The 19230-nt window shown below is 39.6% G+C and overlaps 1 protein-coding gene across 1 annotated transcript in view; it reads right to left on the bottom strand.

Moving 5' to 3' along the window:
* RAD51C (RAD51 paralog C) overlaps nucleotides 1-14212 on the bottom strand; it is a 28718-nt gene extending 14506 nt beyond the window's left edge. The window contains exons 1-5 of the mRNA XM_005693106.3: nucleotides 14013-14212; nucleotides 11782-12040; nucleotides 10303-10469; nucleotides 8031-8164; nucleotides 244-375 (exon numbers count right to left, since the gene is read on the bottom strand). Of these exons, the coding sequence (XP_005693163.1) occupies nucleotides 244-375; nucleotides 8031-8164; nucleotides 10303-10469; nucleotides 11782-12040; nucleotides 14013-14130 (810 nt within the window). The 5' untranslated portion in view covers nucleotides 14131-14212. The remainder of the gene's footprint in view (nucleotides 1-243; nucleotides 376-8030; nucleotides 8165-10302; nucleotides 10470-11781; nucleotides 12041-14012) is intronic.

The following is a 19230-nucleotide window of genomic DNA, read 5'->3' as shown; positions in this document are numbered from 1 at the left end:
TGCTGTCAGTCAGACAAATTTTATATTTTGCTATTTCTAGATTTTAACATTTAATTTTTGGGTTTTTTTTGGTCACATTGCACAACATGCAGGATCCTAGTTCCCTGACCAGGGATCAAACCTGTGCTCCCTGCACCAGAAAAGTAGAATCCTAACCATTGAACCACCAGGGAACCCCTTACATTTGAACATTTTATATAATCGCGACCTTATAACAAAACTTCCTTTACTAATAATACTTACAGCTAATCTGTGGTTGTTTGCAAGGCTGATCATCTGTTGGGCTAGGCCATTTAATAATCGAGTACGAAGGGACAAGTCATCTAGGTCATGACGAAATGGAAAAGCGATACCATCCACTATCACTAATCGAACCTAATTACGAAAGAGATAATGATATTAGGTTTGGTATTTAAAATAAAATAATAAATGGCAATCACAAAGCAGAGTGCATGACAGAGAAAAAGAAACAAAATTTTAAAATTCAGCGTTCTATTTCCTACTTTCCAAAGACTTTATTTTGGTCAGGTAGAAAGCTATTCAGTGCTTTCTGCATTAGTCACCAAAAGTTAGAATAAACTCTAGTTTGATAATTTATCATCTTAAAAAAACAATTCAATAAAAAAAAGCAATTACAATTTTCTCATAATTTGCCACTATACCCAGTTTTCACAGGGGTAGACCAATAAAAAATACTTTTAAAATCTTAGTAAAATCAATTTTTCAATTAAATGTCAATTTTATCTTCAGGATTCCTTTTATGTTAAAAAAAAAACCTTCTCAAATATCAAATTATTAAAGATTTTTCAAATGCTTAATTTTTGGTATATTTTTCTTTAATTTAAAATACACTATAGGGCAACTAACCATTATAGAATTCAGCAAGAGGCAAGTTTGTTTTGAATTCTAATCAACAAAGTTTACTTACAGATGATAAACATTTTCATGACAGTTTCATTTCTAATAGGATCTAAATAATGGCTCCTATGGTGAAGTTAGAATAATATATAACCTAAGATCCAAGAACAAACAGAATCTGGAAACCAATCCAATTGTAAACAAAATATGACAAAATTATATATTTTTTATAAGGACTAGGCAAAAGGAGAAGCTTTTGTGAAGCACTCTTAGTAAGCTGTTTTTATATATTTCATTCATTACTTCATTTAACAAATATTTGACACCTACTATATGCTAGTCACTGTTCCATGGACTGGGGAACAAGAGACAAGATCCTTGATCTTTTGGAGCTTATGTTCCAGTGGAGTAAGTAAGTAATTTGTATGCAAACAAAAATATGAATAATTTCTTTTTTTAAACTCAATAGATTACAAAGGATATAACTCAGCACCATATGATCCAGCAATCCCACTCCTGGGCATGTATCTGGAGAAAACTGTAATTCAAAAGACACATGCATCCCAGTGTTCATAGCAGCACTATTCAAATAGCCAGGACAGGAAAACAGCATAAATGTCCATCAACAGATGAGTGGATAAAGAAACTGTGGAGTATATATCCGTGTATAATGTGTAAACATATACATTCAATGGAATATTACTCAGCCATAAAAAATGAAATAATGCCATGTGCAACAATACAGATGGAACTAGAGATTATCATACTAAGTGAAGTAAGTCAGAAAAAGACAAATATCATATGATATCACTTATATGTATAATTTAAAACATGACACAAATCAACTTATTTACAAAATAGAAACAGACTCACGACATAAGAAAAAACATGGTTACTCAGGAGGAAAGTAGTGGAGAGATAAATTAAGAGTATGGGATTAGCAGATACAAACTACTATATATAAAAATATTTAAACAACAAGGTCCTACTGTATAGCACAGGGAATTAAATTTACTATCCTGTAATAAAACATAAACAATAAACTGTGGAAAATTCTGAAAGAGATGGGAATACCAGACCGCCTGACCTGCCTCTTGAGAAACCTGTATGCAGGTCAGAAGGCAAGAGTTAAAACTGGACATGGAACAACAGACTGGTTCCAAATAGGAAAAGGAGTACGTCAAAGCTGTATATTGTCACCCTGCTTATATAACTTACATTGCAGAGTACATCATGAGAAACTCTGGGCTGGAAGAAGCACAAGCTGGAATCAAGATTGCCGGGAGAAATATCAATCGCCTCAGATATGCAGATGACACCACCCTTATGGCAGAAAGTGAAGAGGAGCTAAAAAGCCTCTTGATGAAAGTGAAAGAGGAGAGTGAAAAAGTTGGCTTCAAGCTCAACATTCAGAAAACGAAGATCATGGCATCCGGTTCCATCACTTCATGGGAAATAGATGGGGAAACAGTGGAAACAGTGGCTGACTTTATATTTTGGGCTCCAAAATCACTGCAGATGGTGACTGCAGCCATGAAATTTAAAGACACTTACTCCTTGGAAGGAAAGTTATGACCAACCTAGATAGCATATTCAAAAGCAGAGACATTACTTTGCCAACAAAGGTCTGTCTAGCCAAGGCTATGGTTTTTCCAGTAGTCATGTATGGATGTGAGAGTTGGACTGTGAAGAAAGCTGAGTGCCGAAGAACTGATTCTTTTGAACTGTGGTGTTGGAGAAGACTCTTTAGAGTCCCTTGGACTGCAAGGAGATCCAACTAGTCCATCCTAAAGGAGATCAGTCCTGGGTGTTCACTGGAAGGACTGATGTTGAAGCTGAAACTCCAATACTTTGGCCACCTCATGTGAAGAGCTGACTCATTTGAAAAGACCTTGATACTAAGAAAGATTGAGGGCAGGAGGAGAACGGGATGACAGAGGATGAGATGGTTGGATGGCATCACCAACTCAATGGACATCAGTTTGGGTAAACTCCAGGAGCTGGTAATGGACAGGGAGGCCTGGCATGCTGTGGTTAATGTGGTTGCAAAGAGTTGGACATGACTGAGCGACTGAACTGAACTGAATAAACCATAATGGTAAAGAATATGAGAGAGAGTATGTATATATATGCATAACTGAATTACTTTGCTCTACACCAGAAACTAACACAACATTGTAAATCAACTACGTGTCAATTTGAAAAAATGTAAAGGACATAATTCAGGAATAGTCAGATGGAACAGATGCATAGAGAAGGTATGGGGAAGGGACACAGAGCTTCCAAGTTCTCTCCCAGAGCCATTCTCCTAGCACTTCCACAGGTTCACCAACTCAGAAGTTCTGAATAAGATAATTTATGATAATGACAGGGGCTATAAAGAAACTCAAACCAGGTGAAATGACAAATAAATAGGTGGTGGGTTGAGGCAAACTTAAGACTAGATGTGAGGAGACATCAATAAAAAGGCAGGCAATAGAACTGACTCCTGGTGGAGAAGGAAATGGCAACCCACTCCAGTACTCTTGCCTGGAGAATTCCTTGGACAGAGGAGCCTGATGGGCTACAGTCCATGGGGTCGCAGAGTCAGACACGACTGAGTGACTGACACACTAAATTGAGGAGATACTTGATGGTGCAAGAGTACACTGTATCTACTCTCCCATCTCCTGCAGAAAGCAGAACGGGGCAGGCAGCACCTAGAAGGCAGGATGGTGCCCCCCACCCTCATCCCTTCTGGAAGTCTTGGGGCCTCAGTGCCTGCAACAGCTGGCCTCGGGCAAATAAAAGACTAAGTTGTTTAAAAAAAATAATAAATTAATTAATTATTAAAACCAAAAAAAAAAAAAAAGAACTGACTCCAGGATAAGGACCTCTAGGAGAGAAAGACAACTCACATATATTACGAACAGGAAGGTCAAAGGCTCTAAGACACAAACAGGTTTGGTATGTTTAAAGGGTCAGAAAAAAAGTAGTGAGGAGGAACGATAGGAAATGACAGAAAGGAATAGTGGTGTGCTGAGGCCAAATGCTACAGCTCTTGAGCCAAGAGCTAAATTTTTAGAAGTTTTACAAATCCATCATCAAATATAGTCATCTGTAACAAACTATACAAATTTATGAGTAAATGAATTACATTAACATATGGATGATAAATACTGAAAACCCACCCCTCCTACATTTTACTATTATCTATGCTCTTAAGGTTACGTACATCTGTTTTACCTTTATCGTGGAAACACTACATGATGATGCGCACGGTTTCCTCTCTACTCCATGTCCAGTGACAGACTTGAAATCAGCTATGATAGGAGTATTTTCTACATGGAAACCAGCAAGCAAATAAGCTACAGATCAAGATTTGATTTGTTTTGCTGTCTAGACTTCTAATAAAGTGATGGAAAAAAATGTCATAATCAGATTGATTTAAAAATGTGTCTGTAGGGAACAGACTAGTGGTTGCCAAGGGGGAGCAGGATGAGGGAGGGGTGGTCTGGAAGTCTGAGACTGGCAGATGCAAACTATCAACATTATATGTAAGATGGATAAACAATAAGGTCTTATTGTATAGCACAGGGAACTATATTCAGTATGCTTTGATAAATCATAATGGAAAAGAATATGAGAATATGTACAAGTGAATCACTGCAGTACAGCAGAAATTAACACATTATAAATCAACTATATGTCACTAAAACTTTTTCTAAATTATTGTGCCTATATCTATTACATTGCAAACTATACCAAAAAATTGAGGAAATATGCCACTACTTCTGGAAAATGAATTCAATAACTAGGAGTGATCATTAAATCAAAAGAAGGAAAATGCTGCACAGGAAAATACTATATAATTACATGTTTGTGTTCTGGGGTATTTGTAAGGAGTCCCAAATACCAAGGGCAGCCAAAGACCTCTCTGCTCAAATCAGAGCAGGTACATATCCTAATCTATAATGGAAGAATAGAAATAAGTCTATTTCCTTCTCCACAGTACAGATTTTATTGAAACTGGCTGAATTACAAACATCTGGACCTTCTGCTAAGTAGTAACTGTCACACTGATGACTTTTCTCCTCCAAGTTTAGAGAGCAAGCTCCTGAATACACTCTGGTGAGTTTCCTTGATCTATCAATACGGAGATTATACTGAATAATGGAAAGTCAATGAATGACAGAGTTTGAGAGGGTAGGATAAAACAAGCATTGTCAAAAAAAAAAAAACCCAAGCATTGTCATTCAACTCAAGCTGTCATTCAACAGCTGAAATTAAAAAGTTACCAATGTGAATTTCTTTTCTTTTTGGCCTCACCCTGTAGCTTGTGGAATCTTAGCTTCCAAACCAGGGATTGAATGTTAGCTTTCTTAGCAGTGGAAGGGCAGAGCCCTGACCACTGAACTGCCAGGGAATTCCTCAGAAAATAATTTATAACCAGAAATAAATGGTAACTAGAGCTTATCAATGAATGTGGTTAAGCTGCAAGATAAGAGATTAATACACAGAAATCTGCTGCATTTCCATACACTAACAACAAAAGATAAGAAAGAGAAACTAAGGAAATAATTCCATTTGCTGTCTCATCAAAAGAATAAAATACATAATAATAAACCTACCAAAAAAAATAAAAATAAACCTACCTAAGGAGGCAAAAGATGCATACTCCAAAAACTATAAAATGCTAATGAAAGAAACTGAAGATGACACAGATGGAAAGATATATCATGTTCTTACACTGGAAGAATCAATACTGTCAAAATGACTACATTATCCAAGGTCATCTACAGATTCAATGCAATTCCTATCAAATTACCAAGGGCATTTTTCACAGATCTAGAAGAGAAAAAATTTTAATGTGTAAGGAAACAAAAAAGGCCTCAAATAACCATAGCAATCTTAAGGAAAACAGAGCTGGAGGAATCAGGCTCCATAACTTCTGACTCTACTATAATGATACGGTAATCAAAAACGTGTGGTGCTAACACAAAGACAGACTTATAGATCAATGGAACAGGACAGAAAGCTCAGAAATAACCCCATGCGCCTACAACCAATTACTCTACCATAGAGGAGGCAAGAGTATTCATTGAAGAAGATAGTCTCGTCAATAAGCGGTGCTGGGAAAAGTGGGACAGCCACATGTAAAAGAATGAAATTAGAACATTAACATCACACACAAAAATAAACTCAAAGTGGATTAAAGAGCTAAATGTAAGACCAGATGCTATAAAACCCTTAGAGGAAAGTACAGGCAGAACACTCTTTGCCATAAATCGCAGCAATGTCTTTTTGGATCATTATACCTCCTAGAGCAATGAAAATAAAAATAAACAAATGGGACCTAACTAAACTTAAAAGTTATTGCATACCAAAAGAAACCATAAACAAAATGAAAAGACAACCCACAGAATGGGAGGAAATATTTGCAAACGATGTGACCAAAATATATTTATCTTCAAAATGTACTAACAGCTCATGCAGCTCAATATCAAAACAAACAAACCAATCAAAAAATGGGCAGAAGATATAAGTAGAAATTTCTCCAAAGAGGACATAAAGATGGCCAAAAAGCACATAAAAATATGCCCATTACTAGAGAAATGTGTATCAAAATTTCAATGAGGTAATCAGCTCACACTGGTCAGAATGGTCATTATCAAAGTCTGCTGCTGCTGCTAAGTCGCTTCAGTCATGTCCTGACTCTGTGCGACCCCATAGACGGCAGCCCACCAGGCTCCCCCGTCCCTGGGATTCTCCAGGCAAAAACACTGGAGTGGGTTGCCATTTCCTTCTCCAATGCATGAAAGTGAAAAGTGAAAGTGAAGTTGCTCAGTCGTGTCCAACTCTTAGCGATCCCATGGACTGTGGTCCACCAGGCTCCCCCGTCCATGGGATTTTCCAGGCAAGAGTGCTGGAGTGGGGTGCCATTGCCTTCCTTATCAAAGTCTAGGAAAAATAAATGTTGGGGAAGATGCAGAGAAAAAGGAATCCTCCTACATTGTTGATGTGAATGTAGATTCCCATCCTAAACCAATATCCTAAACTTGTACTCTAAAGAACTAGAAAAAGAACAGCAAACTAACCCTAAAGAAAGTAGAAGAAAGTAATACACATTAAAGTGGAAATAATAAAAACAGACAAAAGAGAAACAATTGGAAAAATCACTGAAATCAAAAGTTGATTCTTTGAAAAGATCAACAAAATTGACAAGCCTTTAACTAAAATGACTAAGAAAAACAGAAGACGATGCAAACCACTCCAATCAGGAATGAAAACAGGGACATTACTACCAACCTTATAAAAATAACAATTGAAGAGAATATAGTGAACAACTGTATGCCAAAAAATTAGATAACCTAGATGAAACGGACAAATTCACTGAAAGAAACAAACTACTAAAACCTGCTAAAGAAACAGAATATCTGAATAGATTTACAGTAAGTAAACAGACTGGGAAGTGACAGTCACTCAGTGATGTCCAGCTCTTTACAACCCTATGGAGTCTAGCCCACCAGGCTCCTCTGTCCATGGAATTCTCCAGGCAAGAAGACTGGAGTGGGTAGTCATTCCCTTCTCTGGGGGATCTTCCCAACCCAAGGCTCAAACCTGGGGCTTCTCCATTGCAGGCAGATTCTTTACCATCTGAGTCACCTGGGTAGCCCAAAAGAGACTAAATCAGTGATCAAAAGCCTTTCAATAAACAAAAGAGCAGGAACAGATAGCTTCACCCGTGAATTCTATAAAATGTTTAAAGAATTTATACCAATCCTTTTCAAACTACTCTGAAAAGTAGAGAAGGAAACTTTCTAACTCATTTTATGAATCCAGCATTACACTGATACCAAAGCCACAAAAAGACATCCCTAGCAAAGAAAACCAGAGACTGGTGACAGACACAAAATTCTCCATAAAATACTAGCAAACGCAGTCCTTTAGTATACTGAAAGGATTACATACCATCATCAAGCGAGATTTATCCTTAGGAGTACAAAGGTAGTTTAATATGAAAATCAATCAATGAAACACGCCAGATTGACAGAGCGATGGCAGGCGGGGGGAACCCACATGATAGTCTCAACTGACTCAGAAAAAGCATTTGATAAACTCTAACACCTTTCATGATAAAAGTAATCAACAAATTAGGGATAAAAAACAGCCTGATGAAGATGGAGCCATACCTTTGAGTGTTCTGAAAGGAAGTCTGAAAGCAGATAAACTTGCGCCAGTAGTTCTGTGTAGTCACGACAACGAAAATAATAAATATGGGAAAGAATATTTTCAAGAGTGAAATCCTGCAAAGCCTTTGGGTGCTCTGAAATAAGTAACAAAACAATCTTAAAATAATTAGTTTTACCTGTCATCTCACAAACTATAATTTCAAAATTCCTGACCTTTTATTTTCACCTTTTCCACTGTTTCCTTATATATTATGCTATCCAGAAATTGTTTGTACATATAAAGACTAGAGTTTTAACATCTATGTTTCTGTATTTGTTACTGCCTTCCATTGAATAGAAGTATCATAATGGAATTTCTTTCTTGTTTTTTGCATAAGACTCCAAATTAAGAGTTAAAAGGAAAAATGTTCAAAGGAAGCATAATTTTCCCTTAAAAGCCATATCACAATTTTATATTTAAGTAGAAACAATGATATAAAATTCCCTTAGATTGGATTTTTAAAAATAACCAGATTGGTTCTGTACATATTTCAGAGAGAAACTAGCTAAAAATCACTGCATTTTAAAATGTACTTAAGTTTTAACACTGAAATAAAAAAAACAATAAATTAAATTTCAGAAAACACTGCCTATTACAAATATATATTTAACAAATTAATTTTTAACCAAAAAGTTAAAAACTTAATCACATACCAGTCATTAAGAACTATATTCCAGTGCTACATCCACAATATTTACAATAAGATCCTAAGACACTATCACAAATTACACCTGTGGCATGGATAGCTTGACGGACTTTCAGTAGACATATTGGTCACCGGTTAAAAAGGACACCTAGTACTCCAATGCAAATAAAAATATCTAGCTGATTATATTCATTTAAAGGGAATACAAACATTTTATGAAAAACATTATGTTTTTTAACATTTCTAGAGAAAATAATAAGGACCACACATCCAAAAAATAAAATACAATAAACCGAAAGAAAACAGTCAAACCAGAAACCATGTAATTTTATGAGTAACTCCTTGGACTGCAAGGAGATCAAACCAGTCAATCCTATAGGAAATCAGTCCTGAATATTCATTGGAAGGACTGATGTTGAAGCTGAAACTCCCAATAGTTTGGCCACCTGATGCGAAGAACTGACTCATTGGAAAAGACCCTGATGCTGGGAAAGATTGAAGGCAGGAGGAGAACGGGACGACAGAGGATGAGATGGTTGGACAGCATCACCGACTCCTTGTACAAGAGTTTGAGCAAGCTCCGGGAGGTGGTGATGGACAGGGAAGCCTGATGTGCTGCAGTCCATGGGGATGCAGAGTTGGACACGACTGAGCAACTGAACTGAATTGAATACAAGAAATCGAATACAAACTACCTTTAAAAAAACTTTTAAGCAAAACACTGTATTTCCACATAATAAGGACAAAAAATCTTCCCAACACTTTAACAGTACAATTAATACAGTCGAAAGTCAATTACATACTACGCAGAGCCATATAAGGTGAATTGGCTAAATGTTCCAAACATTTCCAGACATGATTTTTCAAGGTCACCCTTGGTTTTCGGAAAAACCAGTACAAAAGTCAACATACACTGAATACATTCAGACAACCTTCACTTATATTAAGGTGTCCAACAACACTAGCTTACACCTGGCAGGCCAGAGCATGATGACTTGAAGTCATACATTGACATACACACAGGTTTTCTCCCAGAGCTCCTGCAGTAAAAAGTGAGGGCCGTATAAGGTGAAGAAGAGGCAACTCCAGGTGCAGCATTTTCCATTCGTAAGAGAAGTATATGAGTTTTTTACTAGTACACAGTCAAGTTATTAAGCTTCATGTTCTAAAGTGAAAGTGAAAGTGAAGTCGCTCAATTTTAAGAATCTTTGCGACCCCATGGACTGCAGCCTACCAGGCTCCTCAGTCCATGGAATCTTCCAGGCAAGAGCACTGGAGTGGGTTGCCATTTCCTTCTCCATTCATGCTTTAAGTGGTCTCTTATTAAGGCTTAAAAGTAAAAGCCCCTCAATCCTGCCCGACTCTTTGCAACCCCATGAACTATACAGTCCAGGGAATTTTCCAGGCCAGAATACTGCAGTAGGTAGCCTTTTCCTTCTCCAGGGGATCTTCCCAACCTAGGTCTCCCGAATTGCAGGCGGATTCTTTACCAGCTGAGCCACAAGGGAAGCCCTATTAAGGCTTGAGATGGATACAAATGCAAATTACTTTCATTATACTGAAAAAAGAGCACTTGGCTAACTTACCTTCTCCCATTTGTGTTCCTGCTATAAGCCGCAGGTGCTGAATGCAGGCAGTAGCAAGGTCTACCACTCTATCAACCATAAAACTCCCCTCTGTATCAATAAAAACTGCTTCACCTTCCACTCCTCCAAAACATTCTGGTATCTGCACATCTACTGCCAGCTGCATACTGTCAAGAGAAAGAACTGAAATGACCAAATCATTATCATAATCATCAAAGCAGTGCTGTTCAAACTCCAGATCACTAACCTTTAAATACCAGTAAATATTTTATAGGCATAAATATACTCTGCAAGGCAACAGAGATGGTTGACTCTCCATAGTTCCAAACATATGTCAATCAGTTGACGCAAGGATTAGGGGGAGGGTGTACCTATAAAACCACAATTAAGGATTCTTTAGTGGGTTTTCTTAGGCTTCTGGGTACAGACTTTTTTCTTATTATAAGAAGTCTACTTTCAAACATTTGGCTTTCAAATATATTCTCAGGAGTTAATTCTATAATAAAGTAGAAGACTGCCTGTTTACGCCACTGACCACACTATCCTGTTCCAAAAAGAAACCCTTTTTAATATCAAAATAATTTTATCAATTTATCAAGATGGGGTGAAGTAAGGCAAATACTGGTTTGTTTGATGCACACATACATAAAATTAAGAGCACATATATGCTGGGCTTCCCTGGTGGCTCAGTGTTAAAGAATCCAGTTGCCAATGCAGGAGACGCAGGTTCGATCCCTGGTCAGGGAAGATCCCACATGCCGCTGAGCAACTAAGCCCGTGCACCACACTATTCAGTCTGTGCTCCACAGCCCGGGAAGCACAACTACTGAGCTCTCGAGCCACAACTAGTGAAGCCCACACACCCAGAACCTGTGCCCCTCAATAAGAGAAGCCACTGCAATGAGAAGCCCATGCACTGCAACTAGACAGTAGCCCCTGCTTGCCACAGCTAGAAAAAAGTCCGAGCAGCAGTGAAGACTCAGTTCAGTCGCTCAGTCGTGTCCGACTCTTTGTGACTCCATGAATCGCAGCACGCCAGGCCTCCCTGTCCATCACCAACTCCTGGAGTTCACTCAGACTCACGTCCATTGAGTCGGTAATGCCATCCAGCCATCTCATCCTCTGTCGTCCCCTTCTCCTCCTGCCCCCAATCCCTCCCAGCATCAGAGTCTTTTCCAATGAGCCAACTCTTCGCATGAGGTGGCCAAAGTACTGGAGTTTCATCTTTAGCATCATTCCAAAGAAATCCCAGGGCTGATCTCCTTGCAGTCCAAGGGACTCTCAAGAGTCTTCTCCAACACCACAGTTCAAAAGCAGTACAACCAAATATAAAATAATTTCTTTAAAACAGAACTTACCATAAAAAAAAAATGAGCACATACATGCCTTTCTGGTCTCCTAACTGTATACCTGCCACACAATACTCTGCTATTTTCATAAAATGTTAGTAAGCCCACCCTTAAGGGCAGAACATTTTACCATAGTTGTGTTTTTCCAACACCTGGTGCGCCACAAATTTCTGTTGTTTTGGTTAAGGGTATTCCACCCCCAAGAATATTATCCAGTGCTGAACAGAAGGTAATTATGAAGTTCTGGGTATGCTCCTGTTCAAGAAGTTCCAGTGCTGTACACTTCCTGCCTGACTCAGCTGTAACAGAATAACTTGTTTTATTTGTAAGACATTCTCTTCTTATAATTTGCAGAGTTTCTAAGGCTTCTTCTTTAGATATCCCAACTTCTGAAAGACACAAACAAAAACACTTGATTTTAGAGATTTAAAATTCTAATACACCACTGTCTTTATTAATTTTAATTTTTAAATAACAAGAGTGATGCCGAGAGTAGAGAAACATAAAAATATAACATTTGATTATTTAATTTTTCAAGTTAATAAAGGCATTTATTTTTGTTTTCTTAGTCTTCACATACTTAAAAGATTTATCTATTACCTCAGAAACAGAATTCAGAAACCTAAACCCCTAAAGCATTTCTGAGTACCTACAAGAGTATCTCAAAGGTAGAAATAAAAATGTCCTTTTTCCCCTTTTGGTCCTTTTACTATCTCTTTGGTCTTTTGCTATTTCTTTGGGTTTTATGAAGCCATAATAAACTTGTTCTCATAAGGTATACAAATTATTTTTTAGGAAATAATGAAAATTGCCTTTTTGCCTAAAACTAGAAGCATATTTAAGAAGTGCATGTGTGTGTATTATTCATAGTGAAAATTTTTCATGAAAAATTCACGGATCACTGCAAACTGTTTAATAAGGAAAGCTATCTGACGCACAAATAGTTCAAACAATAATACACTTATGCTTCCTCAACTACACAACTTCATTCCTGACAACATGGCCTGAAAATGCAAAGTACAAAACAAGCTGCTTATAGAAGAAATAATTGTGAGGATGGTATCACTCATGAGTGTGATATATCAGTGCTTAACTGGGTAAGGCTATGAACTATCAATCTGATGCTAACAAAAGACAAAAATGGTGGCCATTCTGGAGCGGTTAGGACTCTGCGCTCTCACTGCCAAGGGCCGGACTGAATCCCGGGTGGGGAAACTAAGATCCCACAAGCCCCGTGACCAAAAGAAGAAAAACAAAGACAATAATGGTGCTAAAGAAGTGAACGTTCTATACAATCTAAGAGCCTTAACTCTGGATTTCTTAGGTCTCTCAATCCTGACTGCATCACAATGTAGTCATTATGCATAGGCAGGCTACTTTTTTATGCCTCACACTTTTCTTCTAAAAAACGGGAATGAAATACACATAAAACCTTGGTAGAATGCGGAGGGCCATCCAAAATGCTCAGTAATTGTCAGCTATTACTATCGTTTAGATTTGCTCAGAAAAAAACCAACCTGTTGAGAGAAAATGAGCCCATCAAAGGTTGAGGGATACAGTCTTCGGTGTAATATTTAAGACAAACAGTAACACTGGATCTATAACATTTGTTTTCAAGTGGAGAGTTGAAACCTTATTTTCCACTGTTAAGGGTAATGACTGTTCCACCTCAGGAACAGTTCTGCGCATACTGTAGTGTAAGGCGCACAGCGAGAGCAGAGTGACAGCAGCTTCACTTCTGTTTACCTCACGGGGCAGTGGTTCCCACCAATTTATAATCTACAAGGTTCTGTAATATGAGGTTTGGGTTTTTTCTCAGTGAATTACATGAAGAAAAGTGATGTCTTTTTTCTACTGCTTTCTCCAGGTTCTGCTGATTACTACTCCCTGTCTGTTAATTTATCTCATCCTGTCACGAATCGTGCATTCCTTAAATTGAATCCCTGCCCCTTGGATTTTGGAACAGTGAAAACAGCCGTTTGAATTCCAATCCTGGCTGCACAACTTCCTAGCCCGCTCATAATGAAAAGTTACTTAGCTTCCCCTAGCGTCAGTTCCTTTCCATACATATTGGATATAATAAACCACGTTAAATGGGTTCTTTTGAGTGTAAATGAGAGATTCCTCGGAACTTTCAGCAGGCGCTGGTAGAGAAAGCAATTGGTGAATATTTCCAAGACCACAGTTCTAACCATTCAAATCACTCTTAAGCGAAATCGAGGCGCTGTTTCGTGCTGTAAACGCGGCGGGAGGCGGCAGAAGACTCTGACCGAGATAGTGCTTAAGCCTGAAGACCGAACAGAGATGGAGGCGGCACCGACGGCGGCCTGAGTGCCTCAGCTTGTCGTCAGGAGTCGTTACCTTTGCTGAGCTCGGAGGGTTTCACCTCTAGGAGTTCCTCAGCAGTCTGGAATCCTGCAGACACCAGCTTCACTCGCACGGCCGGGGACAGCGGCAAACTCACTAAATCCCGCTGCATTTCAAAGTCAAACCACCTCCGCGCGCACTCGCGCGCTCCCAGAGCTCGCCCAGCCCGGACACCCGCGTCGGCCGCGCCCTGTGACGTCAGACGGAAGGCGGAAGGGGAGGTGTCCGCGGCCTGGCTGCACGCGGCCTCGGGCTCTGGGACCTTGAGGAACTGGGATACACTTTGACTCACTTGTCCCACTTCGTCCGTGATTCTTTCAACTTTCAATTAAAGTTTGCACATCAAGCGTGTATCCTCACAGTAAAAAAAAAAAAAAAAAAAAGATGGATGGAGCCCACAGGATGCAAAAAGCCCAGGCTCAGTGGGTCTTACCACATTTCTTCACCTCTGCCGTGACCCTCTGGGTGGAGGCCTCAGCGTTGTTAGTAGGAATGATCTCTCCAATGGGTATTTTACACACACACACACACACACACACACACACACACACAGAGTTTCGAACAGTTGAATAAAGATTAGCCCCAGTCCAGGGTGCCAGTGTTTTGGCTCTTCTTGCGGCTGTCCCCCCTTGCTAGGCCCCCTTGCTAGGCCCCCTTGCTAGGCCCCCTCACCTTTCCCGCCCTCGCCCTCGCCCTCGCGAGGGATTGTGGGCCAGCCCCCCCACGGCCGCGGGGCGCGCTCGCCGCACGATCCTCGCGCCCACTTACAGCTTCCCGCGAGTCAAGTCTGGAGCGTGGTGCTTTCTGAGACCGTTAGTTCTTCACAGCCTGCCCAGAAGTAACTGGAAAAGTAAGCAAGTCTTGTCCCCCGAGTGGGCTGGACATGGGCTCCCCTGGTCGTCGAGAGGGAGGCGTCGGGTTACGCAAGAGCTCCAGTACGGGTACAGGGTTTCTAAGGGACCGCTTACTAAAAAAGAAGTTTGAGGAAATTGAGGGGCGGTTTGGAAGCTTAGGAAGTCTTCCCTTGCCTGCTGCTGCTGCTCCTAACTCGCTTCAGTCGTGTCCGACTCTTAGCGACCCCATGGACTGCAGCCCACCAGGCTCCTCCTCTGTCCCTGAGATTTTCCAGGCAAGAGTACTGGAGTGGGGTGCCATTGCTTTCTTCGCTTCCCTTGCCTAGGAGAGTATAATTTATTTAAGGGAGTAACTCATTCCTTACTTTTAGGGAAAAATTCTTAGCCTTGACTTTTCTTCCGAACTTGAAGGAATTCGCTAAATATTGCGAATCAGAGCCCTTTTAAGTACGGAAGATCTAAGGAAGGCAATGTGCTGACCGCTTTAGCAAATCCTACGCATTTCCAATGCTCACAGCCACGCCACGAGGAAAATAGGACTGAGACGGACTCATAGAGCGTAGTTTTCTTCAAGCTAAAGTTAAGACCTAGTACCTTTTTTTCTTACCGGAGCTACCTTCAGATAGTGAGGTAGCTGTTGGAGTGGGGGTGGGGGGAAAATTCGAGAAATATTTGTTCCCCATTTGGTAGGGCAGGGAAAGTCTGGTAGGACTAATCAAGATGCAGTTTATTTGCCACTCTACATTGCCTACCTTCTAGTATGATCCACATGTGGACATGCAGGGGCCATTACATAAATGTTGTCCGCTGTTAGAATTCGGGCCTATGCTTATCAAGTAACCAGAGTCCTGGGTGAAGAAGAGATGGTGTTAACATATTGAGGGATAGCACTTCAGGTAGTTTGGTCAAATTCAGTGGAATCGGATTGTGTTTAGAATTTTCGTTAGCAGAATGGAGGTAAGAAACCAGTCCACTCTGTAGCCATTCTGTTATTTATTATTATTACCTTATTCGGAACGTTGAGTTGCTATTGTTGTTATTGTTTTCATCCTCATTCTTAAGATTTCTTAAATGCAGTTTGCTCGATAGTCAGGCTTTCAAACTGGTATACTAAATTTTCCTGGGAGTGTGTTATTATTTTCCATTGCGACGCGGGGTTACTTGATCTTGAGAATACTGTTACAGCGGGATTTCCCTCGAGGTCCAGTCCTTGGGAATCCGGGATTCTACTGGGGTTAGGGAGTAGAAGGTGGCGGGGGTATGGGTTGGTTCCCCCGTCAGAGGGGGGTAAAAAAAAGCAGTATTTTTATGAAAAATCAAACTTGAGCTTTGGAATCATACAAATTTGGGTTTGTATCACATCTTGGGAAATTAACCAAGTGAGACTTTAAGCAAGTTAGTTTCCTCACCTGCAAATGGAAATTAATAATATTTCACGGGGTTGTAGGAAAGATTAAATTAACATATACAAGCTAACCCAGAAAAGGTGCATAATCTTGATTTTTCTCCATTTAAAAATATTCTAACGTGTATACAGTTGAATAAAGCCTTATTGAACACTTAGCTCAGTAGAGTACTAATGGTGTGAGCCTCAAAAAAAAAAAAATTCCTACAATTGTAAAGTGCCAAAGAAAAGTGCTTTTACGTATTTTATTTTATTTTACTTGATCCTTATAGTAATCTTGTAAACAGTTTACCAAGGTCTCTCATTTAAAATTTACACGTTGAAGATTTGAATACTTAAGCAACATTAAATATTTAACCACTAGTTTTGTACAGAATAACATGGCAAATAAAAGAATCTATGCCTTCCTGGAGCCTGTGTTTTATTCCCTAAGTCGTGTCCCATTCTTGCAACCTCATGGGCTGTAGTCCATCAGGCTCCTCTGTTCATGGGATTTCCCAGGGAAGAATACTGGAGTGGGTTGCCATTTCCTTCTCCAGGGGATAGTCCCAACCCAGGATTGAACCAGCATCTGTGCTGGATCAATGTTGGCAGGCAGGTTCTTTACCACTGAGCCACCAGGGAAGCACCATGGAGCCTTAGTCAATGATTATTACTGGGTTGTGTTGCATTTCTGACTTGTTATCTAGGTACAACTAAGGGTAGGAATGAGCTACCAAAATGCTGTCAATATTTATAATTGATCTAAGTAATCAAATGCAGATGCATTTTCATGCAGAATGGGGCTGTTTTCTAAAGATGTGGGAGAGGAATAATAAGAATATTTGTTATAGCTGAGCAGTTTACTTTCTTTTAGCCTAAAAACTGGTGACTGTGTGTGTTCAAATGAATGAGAATAGGAAAGATAAATGAGTGCTGGTTGGACTAAGAAAAAACTCTGAATCAAAGTTCAGCTTTAGAGATGGTTGTGGTAAAGCTTTGCACAAGGCTTTGCACACAATGGGAGCTCAAAATATTTGTTATCCACAAACTCTTGAGACATTATTCTCACTTGACTTCTGTGATCCCACACTGATTTCCTTCCTAGGCATTGGGCTTTTCTGTCTCCCTTACATTTTTATCCTTTGTAACTAGGGCAGGAAATGTTCCCATTCTTTTAAGGCCCCATAACTGACCTTTCACCCACTACCCTGTTCTGTTCTCCCCTCTCTGGTTCTCTCCTTCTCTCTCTGCTATCTTATTCACGTTCACAGTTCAGTGACTATTTATATGCCAATAATTTGTAAATTTATTTTTCTAGCTCTAACCTGTTCTCTGACCTCCTGATGGAAATACTAACTGCATACAGCACTGTGCTAAATCTGCAACTCAGCCTATCTTAAACCTAACTCATTTTCTTCAGCACACCAAAAAATCTTTGTCCTCTTCCTGCATTCCTTGCCTCTGTGAACTGAATATCCATCCTTCCATCTACACAAACCAGAAACCTAGAAATCTTCTACACCTCCTCCCCTTTAACTCTCCACATTCAATATAACCACAAACTCTATCAATTTTCTCTCTAAAATATCTTGATTATGTTCATGTCTCCTTTTTTTAAGCCAAGCTGTCACCATTTCTCTTAGAGGTATTGCAAGAGCCTTTTATGTGGTCTCCCTGCATCTTGTCTTTCCCTCCTCTCTATTCTGTCCTTCCATGCTGCAGACAAGGTCCTTTCTTGAGTGCATTTCATTTTATGTAACTCCCTATTTTGCTCTTAGGATAAAGACCAAATTTCTTAATAAGACAAAAAGTCTTGCATGTTCTGGCTCCTGTCTACATCTTTGCTGCTAAGTCGCTTCAGTCGTGTCCAAGTCTGTGCAGCCCTGTGGGCTGCAGCCTACCAGGCTCCTCCGTCCGTGGGATTTATATCTTCAGCTGTATCTTTTTCCTATCTCCCTTTTACTCTTTAGACTCCAGCCATTCTGGCGTTAATTTCTTGTGGGTGCCACAGCAGAACCTTTGCGTAAACCTCTCTGCTATACCCAGTTAAGTACTATTTATCCTTCAAATCTTAGCATACATTGACCCCTCACCTGGCTTTGAACCTCTACTTCCAAGAAACCCCCTCAAAACTAGATCAGATCCCCCTGCTAAAGATCTCATAGCACCAGATGTCTTTGTGTGATCGTTTATTTAGCATATGTCCCCCCAACTAGAATGAGATTCAGTCAAATGGGGACCATGTGGATTTTACTTGTTTTCCTGGAACCCCTAGCACCGTATATGGCTTATAGGAGGTGTTCAGTATATATTTGTTAAAAGAATGGATGATTAGATGACTGACCTCCTCTCTCCCATTTTTTTTGTTTTGTACTCTAAAATAGGTGGAAAATATCTATGTATCGGAAGTAGAAAACAAAATACAAAAAAATACAGACTATGAAAAAAACTTATTCATAGACCTTTTTTATTTTATTATTTAAATATTTTAATTAAAGTATTGATTTATATAATATAGCAAAGTAATTCAATTATACATTTTTTTTCAGATTCTTTTCCATTGTACACTATTACAAGATAACTGAATTTAGTTCCCTGTTATTTAACTATTTTATATTTAGTAGTGTGTATCTGTTAATCCCAGTTTCCTAATTTATCCCTCCCCACCACTTTTCTGCTTTGATAACTATTAGCTTGTTTTCTCAGAGAAGGCTATGGCACCCCACTCCAGTACTCTTGCCTGGCAAATCCCATGGACGGAGGAGCCTGGAACTCTGCAGTCCTTGGGGTCGCTAGGAGTTGGACATGACTGAGCGACTTCATTTTCACTTTTCACTTTCATGCATTGGAGAAGGAAACGGCAACGCACTCCAGTGTTCTTGCCTGGAGAATCCCAGGGATGGGGGAGCCTTGTGGGCTGCTGCCTATGGGGTCGCACAGAGTCAGACACGACTGAAGCTACTTAGCAGCA

Source organism: Capra hircus, chromosome 19 (assembly GCF_001704415.2).
Source record: "Capra hircus breed San Clemente chromosome 19, ASM170441v1, whole genome shotgun sequence".
NCBI classification, from domain to species: domain Eukaryota; kingdom Metazoa; phylum Chordata; class Mammalia; order Artiodactyla; family Bovidae; genus Capra; species Capra hircus.
The sequence above is the reverse complement of the archived record's forward strand: the minus strand, read 5'-3'. Positions and strand labels throughout refer to the sequence as shown.